The sequence below is a fragment of the Podospora bellae-mahoneyi genome (genome assembly GCF_035222275.1).
Source record: "Podospora bellae-mahoneyi strain CBS 112042 chromosome 1 map unlocalized CBS112042p_1, whole genome shotgun sequence".
Taxonomy (NCBI): Eukaryota; Fungi; Ascomycota; class Sordariomycetes; order Sordariales; family Podosporaceae; genus Podospora; species Podospora bellae-mahoneyi.
The window spans coordinates 1,816,371-1,835,296 of NW_026946359.1; the positions used below are offsets into that span (position 1 = coordinate 1,816,371).

Sequence of the window (18,926 nt, forward strand, 5' to 3'; positions counted from 1 at the left end):
TGGATTTCCAGTGGAGTGGTTGCGCAAGGCCCGTTGGGGACGGTGACGACTGCAGGCGATGCAACGCGTCACTCGTCACTGGTCCCGGGCAAAGAGTTGGGCTGCGCAGCCTCTCCGGGTGGCGAGCTTGGGCCTGCCAAGACTGCCATTGGCTCTTGAGGCCTCTTGAAGCAGGCAACTGGTTCGAAGTAAGCTCTCTGATGCTGTGGGAGCGCCGATGCCCCTGTGGAAGCTGACGAGCTGATGAGCCATGTGTTTCTCGTTGTGTTGTAGCGTAGTCCTGCTATTGGGGAAAGGGGTGGCATGTGACGTGGGACAGAAGAAGACAACAGACCCTAACCCTCTCACAAAAAAGCTACCTTGGGTGTTTACTCAGCTGTAAGACTGCTTCACCACAACAACAAGGCACAGCAGAGACCCCTGAATCAGATCAACAATCGTCTTTAATATCGACGTCGGCTGCGGACAGTTTCGCTTCCTTCCATCTTCTCATAAGGCATCCAGTACTCTATTCGCAGTCGACTCCATAGCGACTCCAAGCTCCGTCAGCATGGCATCCCAGGAGGCCACCAGCCAAGCAACCCCGCAAAAAATCGTTGTTGCCTCGCTGAATCCCGTCAAAACCGGTGCCGTTCTCGAGGGCTTTACGCGCATGTTTCCCGGCGGAGCATACCAAGTGTCTGGAGTTAGTGTCCCCTCAGACGTGCCAGACCAGCCACTTTCAGACCAAGAGACCCTCCAAGGTGCCCTCAACCGCATAAAAAACGCTCGCTCGCTTGAACCCGATGCCGACTTCTGGGTGGGTGTGGAAGGAGGCGTTAACCCCGAGGGCGAGACGTTCCAGTCTTTTGCTTGGATTGCCGTGGAGAGCAAGGAGGGCCGTACCGGCAAGGCGCGCACCGCAACCTACTATGTTGCTCAAGAAACGGCCAATCTGATCGGTGGAGGGATGGAGTTGGGCCACGCAGATGATCTGATTTTTGGGAAGACAAACTCCAAACAGCACAGCGGTTCGGTGGGCATCTTGACGGACGATGTGGTCACCAGAACGTCGTATTATATTCAGGCTGTCATCTTGGCCTTGATACCGTTCAAGAACACCCAGTTGACATTTTCATCGAACAAGAGTGGTTAGAGGTCGGACGGCAGCGCAGCTAGGCGCGTAGAGCTGGATCTCGCTCTTCTGCATCTTGAGCCAGGTGATACGGAGTGGTAGAAACTAACATACGCATTGCAAGAAACATGTTACCCTCTCGGCCCCCAAAATGACCTTACAATCGTTGAGCAGAAATATTGTCCAATATCAGTGTTTGCAAGTCCCCAAATGAAGCCTTGTTCAGCAGCAGGCAGGCGATGCATGTGTAAGGACGGCGCATCTTGCCGGTGGGCCCCATTTGCACGTCACCATGCAGACCGGCCCCACAGTGTCCTGTCGCATGTGGAGCCGTGAAACTGTTGCTGTTGAAGGTACTCGAGGACAGTACAAGGACGAGTCTACATTTGCAGCTTTGAGGGCTTTGCATACTCTGTTGACGACGGCTTTATGTTTAAACTTGCCTGGTATATACTTCTTCAAGATTTAAAGCCTACATTCTATCATCTCCAACCACAAAACCCCTGTTACTTGGACGGTAGTTGTACCCTTGGCCCACTCTTTTTGGAATCTACCAGCGCCAAGCCTGCGTGACCAGTCGTCGGTTGTGGTCAACAGTCGACAGCTCTGGCTCGCCAGTTCACTCTGAAAAGTTCATCCCACGTCGTCCATCTTCGACGTGCCCGTTCACATTCCCCTCAGCTTCAACTATGCAACCATGAACGGATTCGAAGACGATAAGAAGCCAAAGTGCGATGGCGACGAGTATGTCAAGCCTGGGCCCAAGGATCTCCAGGTTCAGCTCGTCATTTCCCTATCGCTAGGGGTTTCTGCCTTTCTAGCCTTTTGTGTACGTACGCTTCTCGTTTTTCTAGTCCCAGTGAGCCTCTAACGAAAAGCTCCTTGACAGATATTACGACGACGATGGAAATCCCTATACGCTGCGCGCAAACGACATGCCGAGATCGAGCTCCCACACTTGCCCGACACTTTGTTTGGTTGGATGCCCGCCCTTTATAGGATTACCGAACACCAGGTTCTGGCTTGCGCCGGACTGGACGCATATGTATTCCTGACATTCTTCAAGATGTCGTTGCAGCTCTTCGCTGTCATGTTCTTCTGTGCCGCCGTTGTTCTCGAGCCCATCAATCGCCACTTTGATCCCGGACACAAACGCAACGACACCAACCTCTCCGAACTTTCCCTGCTCCGCGAGTATGCGCCGTATAGCGACTATCAAAAAGTCAACCTCTTCGGAAACGCTGGCGAAAACTCTGGCGACGACCATGGGGGCGATGACGAGAGCTTCAACAAGAACATGAGCTACTTGTGGTCTTACCTTGTGTTTACCTATGTATTTACTGGACTTACCCTGTTTATGCTGAACCGGTACACTCTGAAGGTCATTGGCATACGCCAGAACTACCTGGGCACACAATCTACAATCACCGACCGAACGTTCCGATTGTCTGGTATTCCTGAGAACCTGCGCACCGAGAATGCGATCAAAACTTTGGTAGAAAAGCTGGAAATTGGAAAGGTGGAAAGCGTCACTTTGTGCCGCAACTGGAAGGAGATCGACGAACTGTTGGAGCAAAGAACCGCAATACTCGCCAAATTGGAAGAGACGTGGAGTGTTTACATCAGCCAAAAGCCAAAATTACCAGTTGGAACGCAGGCGAATGGCGATGGGACAGCTTCGGGGGCACCAGAAGTACGGTCTGATGAAGAAGCCGGCGAAAGTGAACGACTGCTGCGAGGAGGGCATGATATGCAGATTGACCGGCCCCGTCCTCAGGCAAGGCTCTGGTACGGCTTTCTTCGTATGCAAAGTCGCAAGATTGACGGCCTCGACTATTATACCGAACGCCTCCGGTTGCTCGATGAAAAGATTATCGCTGCTCGGAAGAAGACCTATGAACCGGCCAACATCGCATTCGTGACCATGGACTCTATTGCAGCCTGTCAGATGGCGATCCAGGCCCTCATCGACCCTGGGCCGGGCCAGTTGCTAACCAAGCCTGCCCCAGCCCCATCCGATGTGGTATGGAGGAATACATACAAGCCTTGGTGGAGGCGGCGCTTCCAGTCGTGGACTGTCACCATCTTTATCTCGATTCTTTCCATCATCTGGGTCGGTCCCGTCGCTGCCCTAGCATCTACCACCATCTGCACCATCAAGGCCATTATGCCCGCTCTAGCCGAGACCCTCAAGGACCACGAAATCATCCGCTCGCTTATTCAGACTGGCATCCCGACTCTCGTGGTATCTTTGCTCAACGTTGCCGTGCCCTACCTCTACGACTTCTTGTCCGAACACCAAGGCATGATCTCGCGGGGCGATGTGGCCCTCTCCGTGATCAGCAAGAACTTCTTCTTTACCTTCTTCAACATTTTCCTCATCTTCACCGTCTTCGGTGCCGCTGTGGCAGGTATCCAGGAGACGTTTCGAAAGAGCCTGACAGACAGCACCTACATCGCCTACACCATTGCCACAAAGATTGAGGAGCTGACCAGCTTCTACAGCTGCTTCATCATGCTCCAGGGTCTGGGGTTGTTCCCCTTCCGACTGCTCCAGTTTGGAAGCATAAGCTTGTACCCGATCAACCGCATGGGCGCAAAGACGCCAAGGGACTTTTCCCAGATCATGCAGCCGTCCATGTTCTACTATGGCTTTTACCTGCCCACGGCGCTGTTGGTGTTCATCTTGTGTCTGGTCTACAGTGTGTTGCCAGACGGGTACCAGGTCTTGGGGTTGGGCGTGGTGTACTTTGTGTTTGGGTATTTCACCTACAAGTATCAGCTGCTGTATGCCATGGATCAACCGCAGCACGCGACGGGGGGTGCGTGGAGGATGATTTGCTATCGGGTCATTCTGGGGCTGGTGGTGTTCCAGGTGACTATGTCGGGGTACTTGGCGCTGAAGTCGGCGTTTACGGTGGCGGTGCTGGTGACCCCGCTGGTGATTGGGACGGTGTGGTATAGTTGGAACTTCAAGTGGCAGTTTGAGCCGCTGACGAAGTTTATTTCTTTGGTTAGTATCAAGAGGGGAGAGGACGAGGTGAATGAGGTGGCGATTTTGGATGATGAGAGGGAGGGGGGGTATGAGGAGGATGTGGATCAGAGGTCGTTGAGGCGGAGGGGGAGCACGACGGTTGATGAGGCGAGGGAGAAGGGGTTGCGGTTTGTGAATCCTAGTTTGGTGGTTCCGTAGGTTTTGTCTTTTTTTCCCCTACTGTTGTCGAAAAGCGATCAAGCTAACAATGTACGTCTAGTCTGGAGCAACCATGGATCTACCAAGACCCACCACCGCCATTCACAGAAGAGAGCGATAGTCTCGAGTTCGCCATTGGTGGTAGCGAAGGGGAGTACTCTTACGGCGCGGGGCCATCAATACGGAGCCGAAGAGACGAGACGCGGGTCGAGGGAATCACAACTAGACCTCCGGGGCCCGGGAGCGGGGCTGCTAGTAGTAACTCTTCTAGCTCAATAAGCTTGGGGGATACACATATTTGGAGGCAGTGACGGGTCAGTTTGTTTGTACGAGGTGGAAGGAGTGGTTCGTTCATTGCGTGGCGCTTGGTGCTTCACGCATGGTAATGGCTTTTTTCGATACACAGCAGAGCGAAGCAAAGCATACTGGATGAGAGGATGCCTAATGGTCCTGGCGTGTTACATACACGCCTACATGATGGAGGAAACGAAGTACATGACGGGAGGCAGGAATGGATGGGCGTTTTTGATGGGAATACCAGGGTACGCGTACATAACAGAGTTGGGGGGGTTATGATGAGGGAGAGATTGTAATGATGGGGGAAAAGTGCAGTATTGCTTCCACTTTTCTTTCTTGCGTTTGTTTGCCTCAAATATCTTTATTCCTACGAGGTCGTTTTGTATTCTTGTGTAAAGTAATTCATTGTTTGGTGTTTTTATTCACAATATTTTTGACGGTGTTGCGATGGAATTATCCCCAACCGGAACATGAGATCGGGACAAGCTATATTTGCTATATTTATGAAAGTAACCTATTCTCATGGTGGTGGTGGTATTTGAGACGGTGATGCCCTCATAGTCCTAATAAACAAACCTACCCCTCCTTTGCTGCACGCCTTTGCCTTCCAAGAAACCCTTGGCACTTCTAGCGCTTCAAGCATCAAAACCCCCACCGTCGACACCCCTGTCCTTTCATGCCACTTCGCGTCTTTGGTTCGCATCGAAAAAGAACCCCAACCCCTGCCCCACTTCTCGCCGATAAATCCGCCGCTTGTCCGCGCGCTCGCTCGGCGCTTCGGAGGGTCACGCCGAAAGGGGTAGGTAAGCTGCTCGAGGGGGGCAATTGGCATGTCGATAGGGTAGGATTTTGGATGTTAGTTTTTTTTGGTCTGGGGTTGGGCCAAGTTGAGGATTTTCAGGTCTCGTTTGAAGGTCACAGCTCATGTTCGGGAATATGCAAGAATATGTTTAGGATTTTTTTGGTCAATTTCGTTATCATATCATTAACATAGGCCACCGCCACCCTTCTAAGCTTTCCTCTCAGCTCTCCAAGTGTGGTAGCCAGAAATAAAGGAAACATGAGTCTCTCTGTGTGTGCCGCATGGCCGACCAGTTCTAGCTCCCCCTGTCTCACTCCAGCGTCTCTACAACGGATTCTCTCTCCGCCCCATGCCAGTCTCACTCGTTTGATCCCCGTCTAAAAGTCGTCGCTGTAAAACGCCCTTCTTCCTCCGTTCCTGGTATCACTCCTTGAAAAAGTCAAGGGTCCCCGTATATAGGTCGATATTAACGAATTACCGATGAAGAGCAACGCAATCGGATCATGTACATGGTAGGGGCGCGTGAATTAGCATTGCGTGTGTGGTTGGGTATCTTTACAACGAGTTCTCCATGGAGGTGAGGATGGCGCGGGTGAATTCGTGGGTGGTAGCATTACCGCCCATGTCGGGGGTGCGGATCTTGCTGTAGTGGTATTAGCAAACTGTGCATAGCAACAGACCTCGTCAAAACTTACCCCTCGGCAATCACGCTGTAGACGGCGTTGGAGATGCGGTTGGCATGGTCATCAAGGCCGAGGTGGCGGAGAAGCATGGTACCGCTGAGAAGAAGAGCGGTAGGGTTGGCCTGGTCCTTGCCCTTGATGTCAAGACCAACGTGTCTGCAACCGGGCTCGAAGACGGCGACATCCCGACCCATGTTGCAGCCGGGAACGACACCAGGACCACCAACGAGAGCGGCAGCAATGTTGGACAGGATACCACCATAAAGGTTGGGCATGACCATGACGTCGAACTGCTGGGGCTTGCTGACGCACTGCATGGAGGCGTTGTCGACAATCATGTCGTTGCACTCAAGCATGGGGTACTGTTTGGAGAGAGTTTGGAATGTGTTGCGGAAGAGACCATCGGCAAGCTTCATGATGTTGGCCTTGTGTATGCAGGTAACCTTCTTGCGGTGGTTGGCAAGGGCGAAGCTGAAAGCGAACTTGGCGATGCGCTCAGACTTGGCGCGGGTGATAATCTTGAGGGACTCGACGACACCGGGCACGCTCTGGTGCTCGAGACCGCTGTACTCGCCCTCGGTATTCTCACGGATGATGGCGAGGTCAATGCCGTCGTGGCGGGTCTTGAGGCCGGGGATGTTCTTGATCAGGGAGATGGAGGCATAGATATCGAGCTCCTGGCGCATGGCGACGTTGAAAGACTGGTGGCCGGAGCGGCTGATGGGGGTGTGGAGGATGCCCTTCAGACCGAGCTTGTTGCGCTTGAGGGAGGCAACGGCATCGGCGAAAGCCTCCTCGGTGCGGCCGGTTGGGGTCGCATCTGAGAGACCGGAGACCTCGATCTGCTCCCAGGTAACTGGCACATTGTCGGCCTTGAAGATGGTCTTGACGCTCTCGGCGACCTCGGCACCGATACCATCACCAGGGATGAGGGTGACGGTGTACTTGCCACCGTACTTGGTGGGCTTGAAGATATCGGCCTGAAGGGACTGGGCGGGGGTGTCCTGGACACTGGCGAAGCCGCGCGCAATGTTGAGGCGCTGGCTGGGCTGAGCGGCAGCCCTGAGAAGGCGCTATTCGCGGAGAGAAAGGCAGTCAGTATGAGGATGGTTGGTGGTGGGGAAGCTGGCTAATCGCAACGACTTGCAGGGGTTCCAGGAGGAGGGGTGTTGGTGACGACAAGACTCAAGACTAGACTCACCTGCGCAGAGTTCCTGGAAAGCATGTTGAGACTATGGATAGGACGGGAAGAGGGTATCGTGAGGCTGGCCGGCGACAAAAAAGAGCGAGTGGTAGGAAATGCGAAGGGAAGGAAAGGTTCTGACGGGAGGAGGAGAGCAAAAGAGCAAATGCCGCAAAGCAAAAGGAAGCACCTGCCTGCCTTGTTGGTCGAGCTGTTTTTTAGGTCTCCATCTTCCCGGCCGGGTGGGTCTCGGCGCTGTTCAGCAACAGCGCGCTAAGGCGAAGAAGTTTTAGTGCAGCAAGGCGGGCGGGGCACGGATTCCATTCTGTGACGTCTGCAACGTCGGCGCCACGGAAAGCTGCGGGTTTGGAACCATCTGCCAAGACCCCAAGAGCCCAGCGAAGGTCTTGCAGCAAACGATTGATCATGGCGGTTGATAACACAACGGCCGATATCATGATGAGATCTCTATCTTTATTCATTGCCTATCCATACCTATCTCACTACCTAGGTAATATCTATTGTAGTCACCAAACAGCGCCATGTCTCCACCCACCTCAACCTAACTCACATGTCACGTTTCCGAAAACAGAACACCAATTAGCAGCTGTCCAATTGGCCAATGAAAGGAAAACGATTGCGGTGGCGGCAGGCATTCCTGTGCTGTGGCAGCAATCCATGCCAGGGTAACAGTCCGGACGAACTATAGCAGTCCTCGGTAGTATATCTTCGGCCTCTTTGCAATATCTTAAGTAATTCCAAAGCTAGCCTTGCGGGGAATAACCCAGCACCCAGCCCACGCAAAAAGAGCCATCAAGCTTCTGGCAAGGCCACCTGGCCCAGATCACCAAACAGTAAAGGTCAAAAATAATCGTCTGTGACGGGAATTGAGCCCGACGTGGGGGTCGAACCCACAACCTTGAGATTTCGGAGTACTCCTTAAGAGTCTCACGCTCTACCGATTGAGCTAGCCGGGCAACGGCTAATTGGTTGCTCAAAATTGTCCGAGGTTGGCTACAAGTCAACAGCTTTCCACGATATGCAGGCCTGGCAACAGTCACAGCGTTTTGAACTCAACATCCCTCCGAAAGCTCCAACCACCCAGTGCCGGCAACAGCTCGTATCCCAGCACACTCTCGATCAAAGCAGCAACCATGGGCGCCGTCACTTGGAACTCGTTTGTGTACCGGGTGTGCTCCGTGCTAAGGACGAGCGAGTTGAACATTTCGCCCAGCCCGAACGCAGACTGATGGAGCGTTATCTGGACAGCTGGAGGATTGGTGGTATCATGGCGATTGACCCGACACCAGCGTTGCAGATACTCCGACAAGAACTGAAGGGTAGGGCTGTGGCTGCAGTGCAACTCGATCCTCTTGGTGCTTGCCGTCATGGTCAGGTAATAGGGCGGTCGAAGAAACAGCTGGTCGGGGCGTGGTAGAGACGCCGCGTCGGGAAGAAACTCGACCTTTGCTCGTGGCTTGGAGGCGTCGACATTGACCTCTACCTCTGCCCAGTCGTCTCCAGGTGTCGTGATGGCCTGGGCATCCCGAACCGGAAGCTCGGTTTGCTTCTTGTCGGTATCGAAGCAAGTAAGGAGGTTGCCACGAAAGATGGGAAACAGTTCGGTTGGTTGAAGCTGAAAGGCCTGTTTCTTGGGAAGAGAGACGACAAATCCTCGCCGCTGCTCCGACCACGACGTGGCGGCCTTGTCCGAGTCCGCAACGGCTATAAAGATCCTGAGGCGAGAGGGGACCTTTTCCAGCAACTGCTCCCCCCATGCTTCGTGTTCAGAGTCATCCAAAAGCTCGATCATGCTCTTGACCCATACTAGAACGCACCCGGTGACGCTAGCCACGAGGTCCAGTTTGTCGGGATAATAGGAGTCAAGCTCGGCGATCAAAAGATGCCATTCGGGCTCAGCGTCCACCTCGTGGCCCAAGATTTCTTCGAGCTTCCTGATGGCCGTTTGGAGTGCGCCATCCTCCTTTTTCCAAACGTCACGGATTCCGATTTGTGCTTTGAGCGGTATGTCGTGATCAGTTAGCGTCAGGTATGCTCGTCTGTTGGCACACGTGTGGTGGCATGGCATTACTCACATCGAGGGCATGGTTGCTGGCTTTACACTTCGTACCGTTTACTGATTCTGGAGGACAGAAACATCGAGCCGTGCGTTGTTCGTCTCTTTTAGCCACATTGTTGATGCCACGAACTCACTACCCTTTGTGGAGGGAGGCAGCATGCTTGGCGACCCCTGAAGGCGCGCGAGGCGCCAGAGCTGAGCGCGGGGATGGCTTGGCACCAAAGGGCGATCTGCAAGGCAGACTGGAGATTGCCATGTTCGTGTTAAGCAATGTCAACAAACTAGATGTCATATCTCGTGTAGGACGGCGGCAAAGTTGCCTTTCTCGGAATAACAAGGAGTATGCATGTTGACTTTGGCGTTTCCCCTCGGTTGCGTTCTTGATACTATGCAGTTCTTTGGGCGCTAGAGCGGCAGCCTGGAGTGGGCCGACGACTCATTTCCGCAAGCAGAGCGGTCAACGTTTTGGAAACCGAGCTTCTGCAACAACTCCCGTGAGGCTGACCGAACCTCCGTGACTCGACAGAATGTGGCCCAGGGTATCACCAAACCCCCGGAAGGGATGCTTAGGCAAGTGATGTGCTCGGTCATTGGAAGACGTGAGTGGGCCTGAGGAGCGATGCGACTTTTGGACATAAAGAGGACCTCTGGCTGTCCAGGAGGTCCAACATCTTCAGCATCATCTCGAACATCCTCGCCCGCCTCTTTTCAACTCTACCACATTCTTCCCAACTACCACCACTCAATACATCCGTCACCATGGCTCCTCTTCCTCCTGCGGAGAAGCTTTCGCTTGCCGTCCGCAAGAATGGTAAGACAACCCAGTCCCGTCTCTGCTCGCTTTACTAACAACCAGCAAGTCAGAGACGAGTGGGAGAACAATAAGGCCGACCTGGAGAAGCAGCTTTCCGAACTCCTTGGCACCGAGTGGACCGTCGAAGCTGACCCCAAGGCCATCTGGCCTTACCACAACGACGGTTACGCCAAGGAGAGTCTTGGTTCTTGCATCAAGGCCTACGTCGAGGGCGCTATCTACCAGATCAAGTATCTGAGTGAAAGATATGGGAGCGAATTCGCCACAGAGATCAACGACCTCGCCCATGCTCATGTCTTGACGCTCGAGGTCGAGGACCAGGACCCAGCCCGTTTTAGCTACAATGGTTGCGATATCAAGGATGGCAAGCTGCGCATTCTGTTCAACGAGACATGCCTTGGCACCAACGTCGATTACGCCTTGCAAGAGAACAGCCTTTTGCCCGCCCTCAACGCCGCTCCTAGTGACAAGCCTTTAAGCTTCCACGCTCGCAACAGCATCAGACAAGACTACGAGCCCGCCATCGGCGCTGTCAAGAAGGACATTGCCGACCTTCTCAGCAAGAGTGTGGATGAGATCACGATCAATCCCAACTTCGAGGCCAACTTTGCCAAACTCAGTGAGAGCAAGCCCAGTCTCGAGGACTGGCAAGAACGGCTCGGGAACTTCACACTGAAGTACTTTGAGGGCTTGGCTTACCAGATGAAGTACCAAAAGGTTGGCGAGGACGAGCTTATCCAGGAGGGTCTTCTGGAGGCTGTCAGCAAGAACGAGTACGCCCTTCGCATTGTGGACACCCTCACGTATGACTCGTATGGTGAGGTTGTGGTGGAAGATGGGGTGCTCTACATCCAGGCCAAGCCGGATACCTTCGGTACCAACATTGACTACGCTGCTCAGAAGCTTGTTGATCAGCTCTGAGAGAAAGAGATGCTTGGTCGAAGTGGTCTACGGACACATTGTTCTAGACCTGCGGTGCGCAGATAGATAGTCATTGATAGGAATACAAAGGACCCGTGTACATACACAAGCTGTCTCACACCATCGTCGTCCTACTTTGCTGCCTTCATAGTCGGAGAATAGTTGTCAACGGTTTGGGACAGGACTACAGGAGCGATAGACTGGGGACGTTGAGGGGTCCTGGTAATCCTTGAAGAATACCACCTCCACCACAGCGGAACGGGATGCCACTTCGAGAATCGCCTCTATCCATCCCATGTCGATCATTCCCCTCAAGGCCCGTCGGATAAATTTGGAGGTTCGGCACCGAGGAACGGGGACACACGAAGACAGCCAGCCGTTATCAGCTTGCGAAGTACGGCGGCATGGATGGACGATGGGTCATTCCCAACCTCGCCGACGTGGAGAATTCGAGCGATCATGTTCTACAAAACGTCTTCTCAGCTTTCACTCACATTCTTCTTGGCGACATCGGTCCAATATCACCGGACAGATCCCTTTCAAGGCGTACAAGCATAACCTCTAGATTCTGCCGATGGATGCGCTGTTATACAGGCAACTGGTAAGTTGCCTCACGCTAGCAGACAAGGTATCCCCAAATCCACCTGAGGCAACCTATTGGCTGATCAGGAGCTAAACTCCAACCGGCTATCTCGAGCATCGGCTGCTCTGACTCTCTGCCCACTAGCGACCGAAACCCGATGAAGGTCAGAGATGGTGGGAGGCTCTAGCAAGCGGAAGACGGCGCTGGGCACTACTCGCACAAGACAGAGAAGGATGTCAGGCCACTTGAAAGGTCAGTTTTGCCTTATTTGATGGTGAGGCCTTTCGAAGATCATGCAACACCAGCCTGGCCTCGAGGCTGGTCGGACTTGATATGATCGAGAAGTGGCAGTCTATATGCGCATATAACCAGGGCAAAAGCCCACCATCTGACCTCATCTCTAACCTTCTCTACACCCACACACGAATCACCCCACCACCAACTCTCCCCCAAAACCTCCCGCTTAACCACCCTCATCATGTCCACCTCCCTCCTTCTCCTCCTCCTCCCCACCCTCACCCAAACCTCCCCAGTCCTCCAACAAGCAACCCAAACCTGCTCCGACGTGTCCCTCTCGTCCCTGAACTGGACAGCCAAATCCTTCCACTACTCCTCCCTCCTCTCCCTCCTCGGCCCCTCCCTCACCTCCCCCTCCACCGCCGGCACCGCCTCCCTAACCTTCAACCTCTCCAACCCCGCCCTCGGCCCCTCCTTCGACCAGCTCTGCACCGCCGTCTCCACCACCCCCAATCAATTCTTCTACCTTGATCAATGGTTCACCTGCCTCTACACGCCCCCCACCAACACCGCGTCCAACCTCTCCCCGCTCGTCGCCGACACCTCGGCGGCGACCTTTCGGTTCGACAAGCTGACCGGCCGGCTGGAAGTGAAGCAGGACTGGGAGTGCGTGGACGGGAAAGACAAGACTTATCCGACCACGTCTTTCAAGGGGCAAGGGGGGGTGAATGTCACTCTGGATTGCCAGGTGGACGTGTGGGCGAATCCGGAGTGGAGGGCGGGCGGGGAGGGGGTGATTAGGAACCAGACGGTGGATTGCGGGGTGGTGGATGTGAGTGTTGGGTTGGATAGTTTGGAGGCTATGGCTTGACGACTACAAGATTGAGATCGGGGGGCGTTTAGGTCTCTGGGATGGTGTTTTTAGGCGTGTTGGTGGTTTACCTAGGTAGTTTAGGTAGGGGACAGGAGTTTGAAGGGTTTGAACTTTTATGACTTGCTCCGAAACCTGACTCTGCTCTTGTGAGGGCTACTCTTGTATCTTGGTCCTAAGCGTGAAAATCACTAATCCCATTTATTTTCAACCTTTATCACGATAATCCAACCACACATCCTCCAATCCTCTCACCATCACCCCAACCCTCCCACCAACACCACTTGACCATCACCACTTTGACCATCACCACTTCATCATCATCCATCTGAACACCACATCATCTCCCGCAACACACCCACCAACTAATTTAAAACAGGAAAAACAAGAAAAACAAGGAGTTAACCTACCTACTAGCCATAAGTACATACCAAAACCAGAGACAGTACATATTTCAACTCTCGTCCTATACCCTCAAGCAGATTTCAAACACCAGATATCCCAGGTACACACCATCTCCACCCCCAAAATCAAAAAGGTCAATAATACGATTGCCTCCATCCCATCCTAAAAAAAAGGACGAGCCAGTCTTTGGTAGTTTGCCGTCCCCATTCTCAAATCTCCTTCCAACGCGGAAGACCATCTTCATTCCCTTAGTACCTGAGCTATCAGACATCCTCACTTTTCAGCCACCAAACATATATAAGGTACCTTACCCAACCATTAGAGACACCACTACCAAGTACCGCAAGCGTGTTTTCACGCAACAAAATATTGATCTCTCCAACATCATCACCACCACATCACATCTTCACATAAGCATGCCCCAAAGAATCACCAACACAGAGAGCCCACGGCCCAAAACCCTCAAATTTAGTACCTCTGCTATGCTATACTACGCCATGCCTCCATGCCTGCGCCCCCCCAAAATTAGCCACAAATTGGTATTGTAGAAAATGTAAAAACGTTTGCCTCCTCCCTCTCTCAAGTTCCTTCATCTTTCCTCTCCATGCCATCTCCCCTCCCATACCTCTCTATACCCATGGTTTTTGCCTGCCTTCCTCCGCTAATACCATGTATGTGCCTGTGCCATGTAGCGACCCCACCAAAACAAAAAGAGAAATACAAAGCCGCTTAGTCGTTTCATGCCTTCGAGCAAGTTGGGTGCTTGCTTGCTTTTTCCGTCTCCGTCCTCCTCACATAGTGTAATCGCAATTTCCCCCGTCCGTTTGTTGTGGTGGTGTAGGTAGTGCTCTTCTCAATGGCCGTGATGATCAAAGATCGCAACTGCTAGTGCTGGATATGCCGAGTGGTCGACCCCAAAATGTCTGCATTGATGCTTGTCGGAAAAAGAAATCCCCCAATATCATCACAGGAGCTGTTTGAGCAACATCTTGAAGTAGATGTTCCTTGTCAATGTGTTGTGTTGTCGCTCATCTTTGAGCCTCCTCCTCATCAAGCGGCTCAACCCTCACCAAGATCTCCTCAAGCAGACCCTCCAAAAAGGTTGGCACCTCCTTGCCCATACCCACAGGCTCTTGCTTGTCGTGGTGGTCAATCTCCTTGCACACATGCGCAAGCTTGTACACCAGCTTCCGGATCCTCTCGTGCGTCGCCTCGGCCCGCTGCTGGCTCGGCGTCACCGGCGGAAAAGGCTTGCCCGGCTCTGGCCTAAAGAGCTGCTGCAGGCTAATCTGCCGCCTCTTGAGCGCCTCCTCGAGCGCCGGGAAAATCACGTCGTTGAGCGCGTCCAAGTCTCCATTCGGGTTCGCAGGCGCTGGCGACGGGAACGAGGTTGGCGTCAGCGAACCCGGATCGACAGGCTCGCGATTACGAGGCAGTTCCTTCGAGATCAGCGGCGAGCTTGGCTGATGGGCAGGAACCTGCGCGCCATATCTTTGATAATGTTGTTGGACCTGCTGCTGTTGCTGATAGCTGTAGGGACCATTGTCGGGATACATCATCGGAGCGGGCTGGTTCGTAATCTTTTGGAGAGGCACTTGTGATTGTTGCTGCTGTGATCCCCGGTATGGCGGAATCTCTGGCAGCTTCATCGGCGATGCTCGAGTCGACGACGTGTGAGACCTCAGAGATGGTCCTCGAGAATATCCACCAGGCCCCAACTGCAGAGCACCCATTTCCTGCTGGATCTGCTGCGCGAGTGCCCGTTCGTATTCGGGAGAGCCCGGGCCAGGTGTTCGAGGCACCGGTTTGGAGGTATAGGAAGCGCGAGGAGTGTCGTTGAGGTCGGCAAGTGGCTTCTCGGGCGAGTTCTCCCTAGAATACCTGCCCTTGGTTGGCGAAGAAGCACCGACGGGTTTTCGCTGAGGTGACATCTGCCTAGAATTGCCAGCCCCAGTGACTGCCTTCAGGGTATCCTTAGTATCCAGAGTCAACTTCGCAGAACTCGCTTCCCTCCGCCGCTCGCCATAGTCGTCAGAGTTCTCCTGTGTCCTGGCAGACCTGGCATTGGTTGCCGACTCGCCCATGGCGTTCAACATGCCCGGCCTATGGATCAGGTGACCACGCTCATTAACCAGTCGTACCGTCCCAAAATCCCACATGTCATCGTCGGTGCGGGACTGATTCTCGTATCGAGTCTCCGGCTCGTCGTCCACATCGTCCTTCTCAGGCTCGTGCGTCGCGGCCCAGCGCTGGTATCGCTCAATGAGCTCCGTCAGGTAGCTGGTCTTTTTCGCGCGTCTGATAAACGGATGCTTGAGCAGTTCCTTCGCTGAAGGTCGATCCTTGGGATCTCGCTGCAACACCACCTCAATGAAGTCTTTGAAGGCCTTGCTGAATTGTGCCCCGTCAAGCCTGGGTGGAGGATTCTTAGGTATCAAAAACAGAACTTTCATGGGATGAATGTCGGCATAGGGAGGCTCGCCATTGGCAAGCTCCAGGGCGGTGATTCCCAAGGACCAGATGTCAGCCTTGTGATCATAGCCACTTTGCTTGATCACTTCCGGTGCCATCCAGAAAGGCGTGCCCACAAACGTGTTCTTTTTGGTCATGGTTGCCGAGAGTTGTCCAGAGACACCAAAGTCAGCCAGCTTGACCTGTCCATTAGACGTCAAGAGAATGTTGGCAGCTAGAACATGATTAGCCCAATAACCCCAACATCCCACAACTTACAAAGCAAGACTCACCCTTGATGTCCCGATGAAGCTTCTTGTCCGAATGCAGGTAATCCAACCCCATGAGCAGCTCCCGAACAATGATGGCAATGCAGTCCTCCCCAATAAGGCCGGGCTTCATCAAATCGGCACAGCTCCCGCCAGAGCAAAACTCCATGACGATCCACAGCTCGGCGCCTTTGGCATACGACCCGTAATACTTAGTCACATGGGGCGACTGAAGCTCCGACAGGATGGCAATCTCCTGGATGATATCGTCGACCTCATCCTCAGCACTTTCTATGTCGATGATTTTGATTGCCACCGCCTGACCAGTACGCTTGTCCACCCTGTGAAATTTATGTCAGCCCAAGCTAGCAGAAGAATCAGATTGTTGTCACGGGTAGAAGTACCCTTTGTACACCTTGCCGAAACTACCCCCTCCAATGCATGACTCCCGGGTATAGAGCAGCTCAGGATCGAGCGAGAGCTCTCGATCGTTGTATTCACGTTCCGACATTGTGGTTCTGCTGGTATCCCTTGCTTGCGGCTGTCAAGGTAGGTCGATTGGACGAATGTGTGCTGCTCTCGAAGGCTACGTTTGCTCTCGAGAGCAAAAAGAAGAACGGAGAAGACCCCAGTCCGTATTATTGTTGGCCAATCGTGCCGGACAATGCGAATGGCATGTAAGGGAGAGAGAGAGAGAAAGAGGGAGAGAGGAAGTTGTGAGTCGAGTGAGTTTGGAAGAGCGGAAAGTTGTAGTGGGAAATCGAACAGCAGGTAGCCCACAGAAGCAGGAGGGCACGACCGAGAAGAAGCAGGAGCGAATGATCGGTTCGGTCGGACGAGTTCGAGGGTTGTGGATGCTCAGTTCGGGGAGCAAATTTCTTCGAGATTCGAAAATGGGTACTGTGTCTGTGTTTCTAATGGGAGTGAAGGAAGGAAGGGCGAGGCGCTCCAAGTCACAAATGCCAATACACCGCAATGGACAAGTACTCCAGGCTGGCTGGCTGTATAGCTGCTGTGGTAGCCAGATATGTACCTAGGTCATACAAAATGTACCTGGCTCGCCCACACCTCCTATTGTCTGAAGCAAGAGACAATTGGCCAACGGTTTGCTGCTGCTGCTGCTTGCTGCATCTCTCAACTTGCCAGGAGAGAGAGCGAGAGAGAGAGATAGGTGCCTTCTCTGCCTGCTTCGTGGCTTGCGGCGGTACCTTGACCTGGCGAGAGCGCTGTCTCACCTGGACACGTCAAGGCAAGCTCAAAGCAAGAGTATGACGTCCCCCCAAATGTATCGCGCAGTTGTAGGGGAGGTTGCGAGTGAAGTGTGGGGTCTGCGGTGCTGGCCGTCTGAAAGGGAAAACAGATGGCGGCTTTCTAGGCGTTGTCCACACACCGTTGCCCGCCCAGCCAGGCGCAGCCGCCCAGAACCAGGGGAATTTAGTTTACGCTATGCGTTACAAAACCGGCCGGACTTCCACCTCCACTTTTAATGCCTAGCGCCATAGCCACCCACACCAACCGAGGCATCTAAAAGCCTTATTTTTTTCCACTTACTACTTAAATCCATTACTTTGAATGCTTTTATATATTGAAAAAGTACGTAAATACTATTTTTTACTATACTTTTTATAATTTACGCTTTATACCAAACTATTTGAACTATAGAAAAAATTTTAATTAAACATTAAAATGATTTTACCATTAATGATTGAAGATTATTATAGTGCTTAAATTATAAAAAAAAGTTCGAAATATTATTTTGTTAAGCTAAAGACTTATTAAAGTAAGTATGAGATAACTGGTATATTTTTTTAAGGAAATCTAATAAAAATAATATAATATTTAAAAGTATAACTATAAAAGGATGATCAGTTTTTAGATCTTTAAATTTTTTTAAGGTTCATTAACAAAAAGTAACTAAGTTATAGAATAAATTAAATATATTTTATAAAATATAGAGATTTTTGTGTATTATTTATTGATTATTATTTGACTAACAGTAAATATAGGAAAAAGATTAATATATCAGCTGATATAATTAAATAAAAAACTTGAATTAAATCAATTTCAGAATGTAAGAACTGTAAGTATAGGTACGTAACGTATTGTGTAAAAAAAAATAACATTTGGAAGTAAGAGTTTGTCACAGACCAACTTTATATTAAGACAGAGTGGGAACTGCAGCAGGCTGTAGAAGCCAATCATAGAAAAGGTAGTAGAGGAGCTGCAAGGTGATGGGGCGCTTACCTTTTAGCAGAGGTGAGCTGGATCACCACCGCTCACTAGTAAGCCGCGGTAAGCTAGGTACGGAGGTACTTGGAGGATAAAAGTCTATATATAATTTAAGTTATAATCGTTAGTATTTAGATTATTATTAGTTTAGGATACGGCTTTAAGCCTAAGGTATGAGTGAGGAAGTGAGGCTCTCGGAGGATTCGGGGAGTTCAGAGGGCATATATATAAGCTGTCTGCTTCTGACATTCTATTTTAAAGAGGACATCGACTTTTATTTTCTTCGTATTTTGTGCCTTACATACGTACAGGCAAATCTGGCCTTTTGATTAGGCTAATCCACTGCTTATTATGTGGCTTGCGAGCCTATAGTATCTTTTTTTTGTTCTGCGTGAAGTATGACCTGCAAGCGAGTCACTGTCACGTAGGTATATTCATTCAGGAACCTGTTGAGGGTATATTTGTGGTGTTGTGGTTATTTTTGTATGTTTTCCCACCGTGTTAATATTTTTAATATTTTTAATGTTAATAAAAGTACTTAATATTTCAAATTTAATATAAATTCTAATTAACGAAATAAAAAAATTGGTTTTATTTAACTTTTAGTAAGTATTTCCAGGGATTTTAATATAGTATAGTTTATATTTAAATAAGTAGTAAACTAGATATCATTATTAACCTTTAATATTTTATATTTACTTTAACATATTTAGCTGAGGTTTTCTTTTCTAATTATTAGGATAATATAGAGAGTAATAATATTAAAGGATTTTATTACCGGCTTTTCAATATTA

The 18,926-nt window shown here is 51.4% G+C and overlaps 8 protein-coding genes and 1 non-coding gene across 9 annotated transcripts; 6 read left to right on the forward strand and 3 right to left on the reverse strand.

The window, feature by feature from the left end:
• Positions 1 to 550: 550 nt before the first annotated feature.
• QC761_105830 (uncharacterized protein) lies at positions 551 to 1,135 on the forward strand (the record flags this gene model as incomplete). The annotated part of the gene is made up of 1 exon (XM_062873838.1): positions 551 to 1,135. The coding sequence occupies one exon, from the start codon at positions 551 to 553 to the stop codon at positions 1,133 to 1,135; it is 585 nt and encodes a 194-aa protein (XP_062736921.1).
• A 268-nt stretch (positions 1,136 to 1,403) lies between these two features.
• On the forward strand, positions 1,404 to 5,047 carry QC761_105840 (uncharacterized protein). Its single transcript, XM_062873839.1, has 3 exons — positions 1,404 to 1,943; positions 2,004 to 4,303; positions 4,369 to 5,047. The coding sequence occupies exons 1-3, from the start codon at positions 1,812 to 1,814 to the stop codon at positions 4,616 to 4,618; spliced, it is 2,682 nt and encodes an 893-aa protein (XP_062736922.1). The 5' UTR covers positions 1,404 to 1,811; the 3' UTR covers positions 4,619 to 5,047.
• Positions 5,048 to 5,541: 494 nt separating this feature from the next.
• IDH1 (isocitrate dehydrogenase (NAD(+)) idh1) lies at positions 5,542 to 7,546 on the reverse strand. Its single transcript, XM_062873840.1, has 3 exons — positions 7,291 to 7,546; positions 6,102 to 7,162; positions 5,542 to 6,049 (listed from the first exon to the last, which is right to left on the reverse strand). The coding sequence occupies exons 1-3, from the start codon at positions 7,312 to 7,314 to the stop codon at positions 5,962 to 5,964; spliced, it is 1,173 nt and encodes a 390-aa protein (XP_062736923.1). The 5' UTR covers positions 7,315 to 7,546; the 3' UTR covers positions 5,542 to 5,961.
• A 485-nt stretch (positions 7,547 to 8,031) lies between these two features.
• On the forward strand, positions 8,032 to 11,087 carry QC761_105870 (uncharacterized protein; the record flags this gene model as incomplete). Its single annotated transcript, XM_062873842.1, has 2 exons — positions 8,032 to 10,163; positions 10,213 to 11,087. Exons 1-2 carry the CDS (start codon positions 10,112 to 10,114, stop codon positions 11,085 to 11,087), a joined length of 927 nt encoding a protein of 308 aa, XP_062736924.1. The 5' UTR covers positions 8,032 to 10,111.
• Positions 8,163 to 8,249, forward strand: QC761_0006160. Its single transcript has one exon. It is a non-coding gene; the product is annotated as a tRNA-Lys (tRNA).
• On the reverse strand, positions 8,330 to 9,361 carry QC761_105860 (uncharacterized protein; the record flags this gene model as incomplete). The annotated part of the gene is made up of 1 exon (XM_062873841.1): positions 8,330 to 9,361. The coding sequence occupies one exon, from the start codon at positions 9,359 to 9,361 to the stop codon at positions 8,330 to 8,332; it is 1,032 nt and encodes a 343-aa protein (XP_062736925.1).
• A 459-nt stretch (positions 11,088 to 11,546) lies between the features above and the next one.
• Positions 11,547 to 11,645, forward strand: QC761_105875 (uncharacterized protein; the record flags this gene model as incomplete). The annotated part of the gene is made up of 1 exon (XM_062873843.1): positions 11,547 to 11,645. One exon carries the CDS (start codon positions 11,547 to 11,549, stop codon positions 11,643 to 11,645), a length of 99 nt encoding a protein of 32 aa, XP_062736926.1.
• A 503-nt stretch (positions 11,646 to 12,148) lies between these two features.
• Positions 12,149 to 12,778, forward strand: QC761_105880 (uncharacterized protein; the record flags this gene model as incomplete). The annotated part of the gene is made up of 1 exon (XM_062873844.1): positions 12,149 to 12,778. One exon carries the CDS (start codon positions 12,149 to 12,151, stop codon positions 12,776 to 12,778), a length of 630 nt encoding a protein of 209 aa, XP_062736927.1.
• Positions 12,779 to 13,241: 463 nt separating this feature from the next.
• Positions 13,242 to 17,342, reverse strand: PAK6 (Serine/threonine-protein kinase PAK 6). Its single transcript, XM_062873845.1, has 3 exons — positions 16,308 to 17,342; positions 15,928 to 16,244; positions 13,242 to 15,869 (listed from the first exon to the last, which is right to left on the reverse strand). The coding sequence occupies exons 1-3, from the start codon at positions 16,412 to 16,414 to the stop codon at positions 14,212 to 14,214; spliced, it is 2,082 nt and encodes a 693-aa protein (XP_062736928.1). The 5' UTR covers positions 16,415 to 17,342; the 3' UTR covers positions 13,242 to 14,211.
• Positions 17,343 to 18,926: the final 1,584 nt, after the last annotated feature.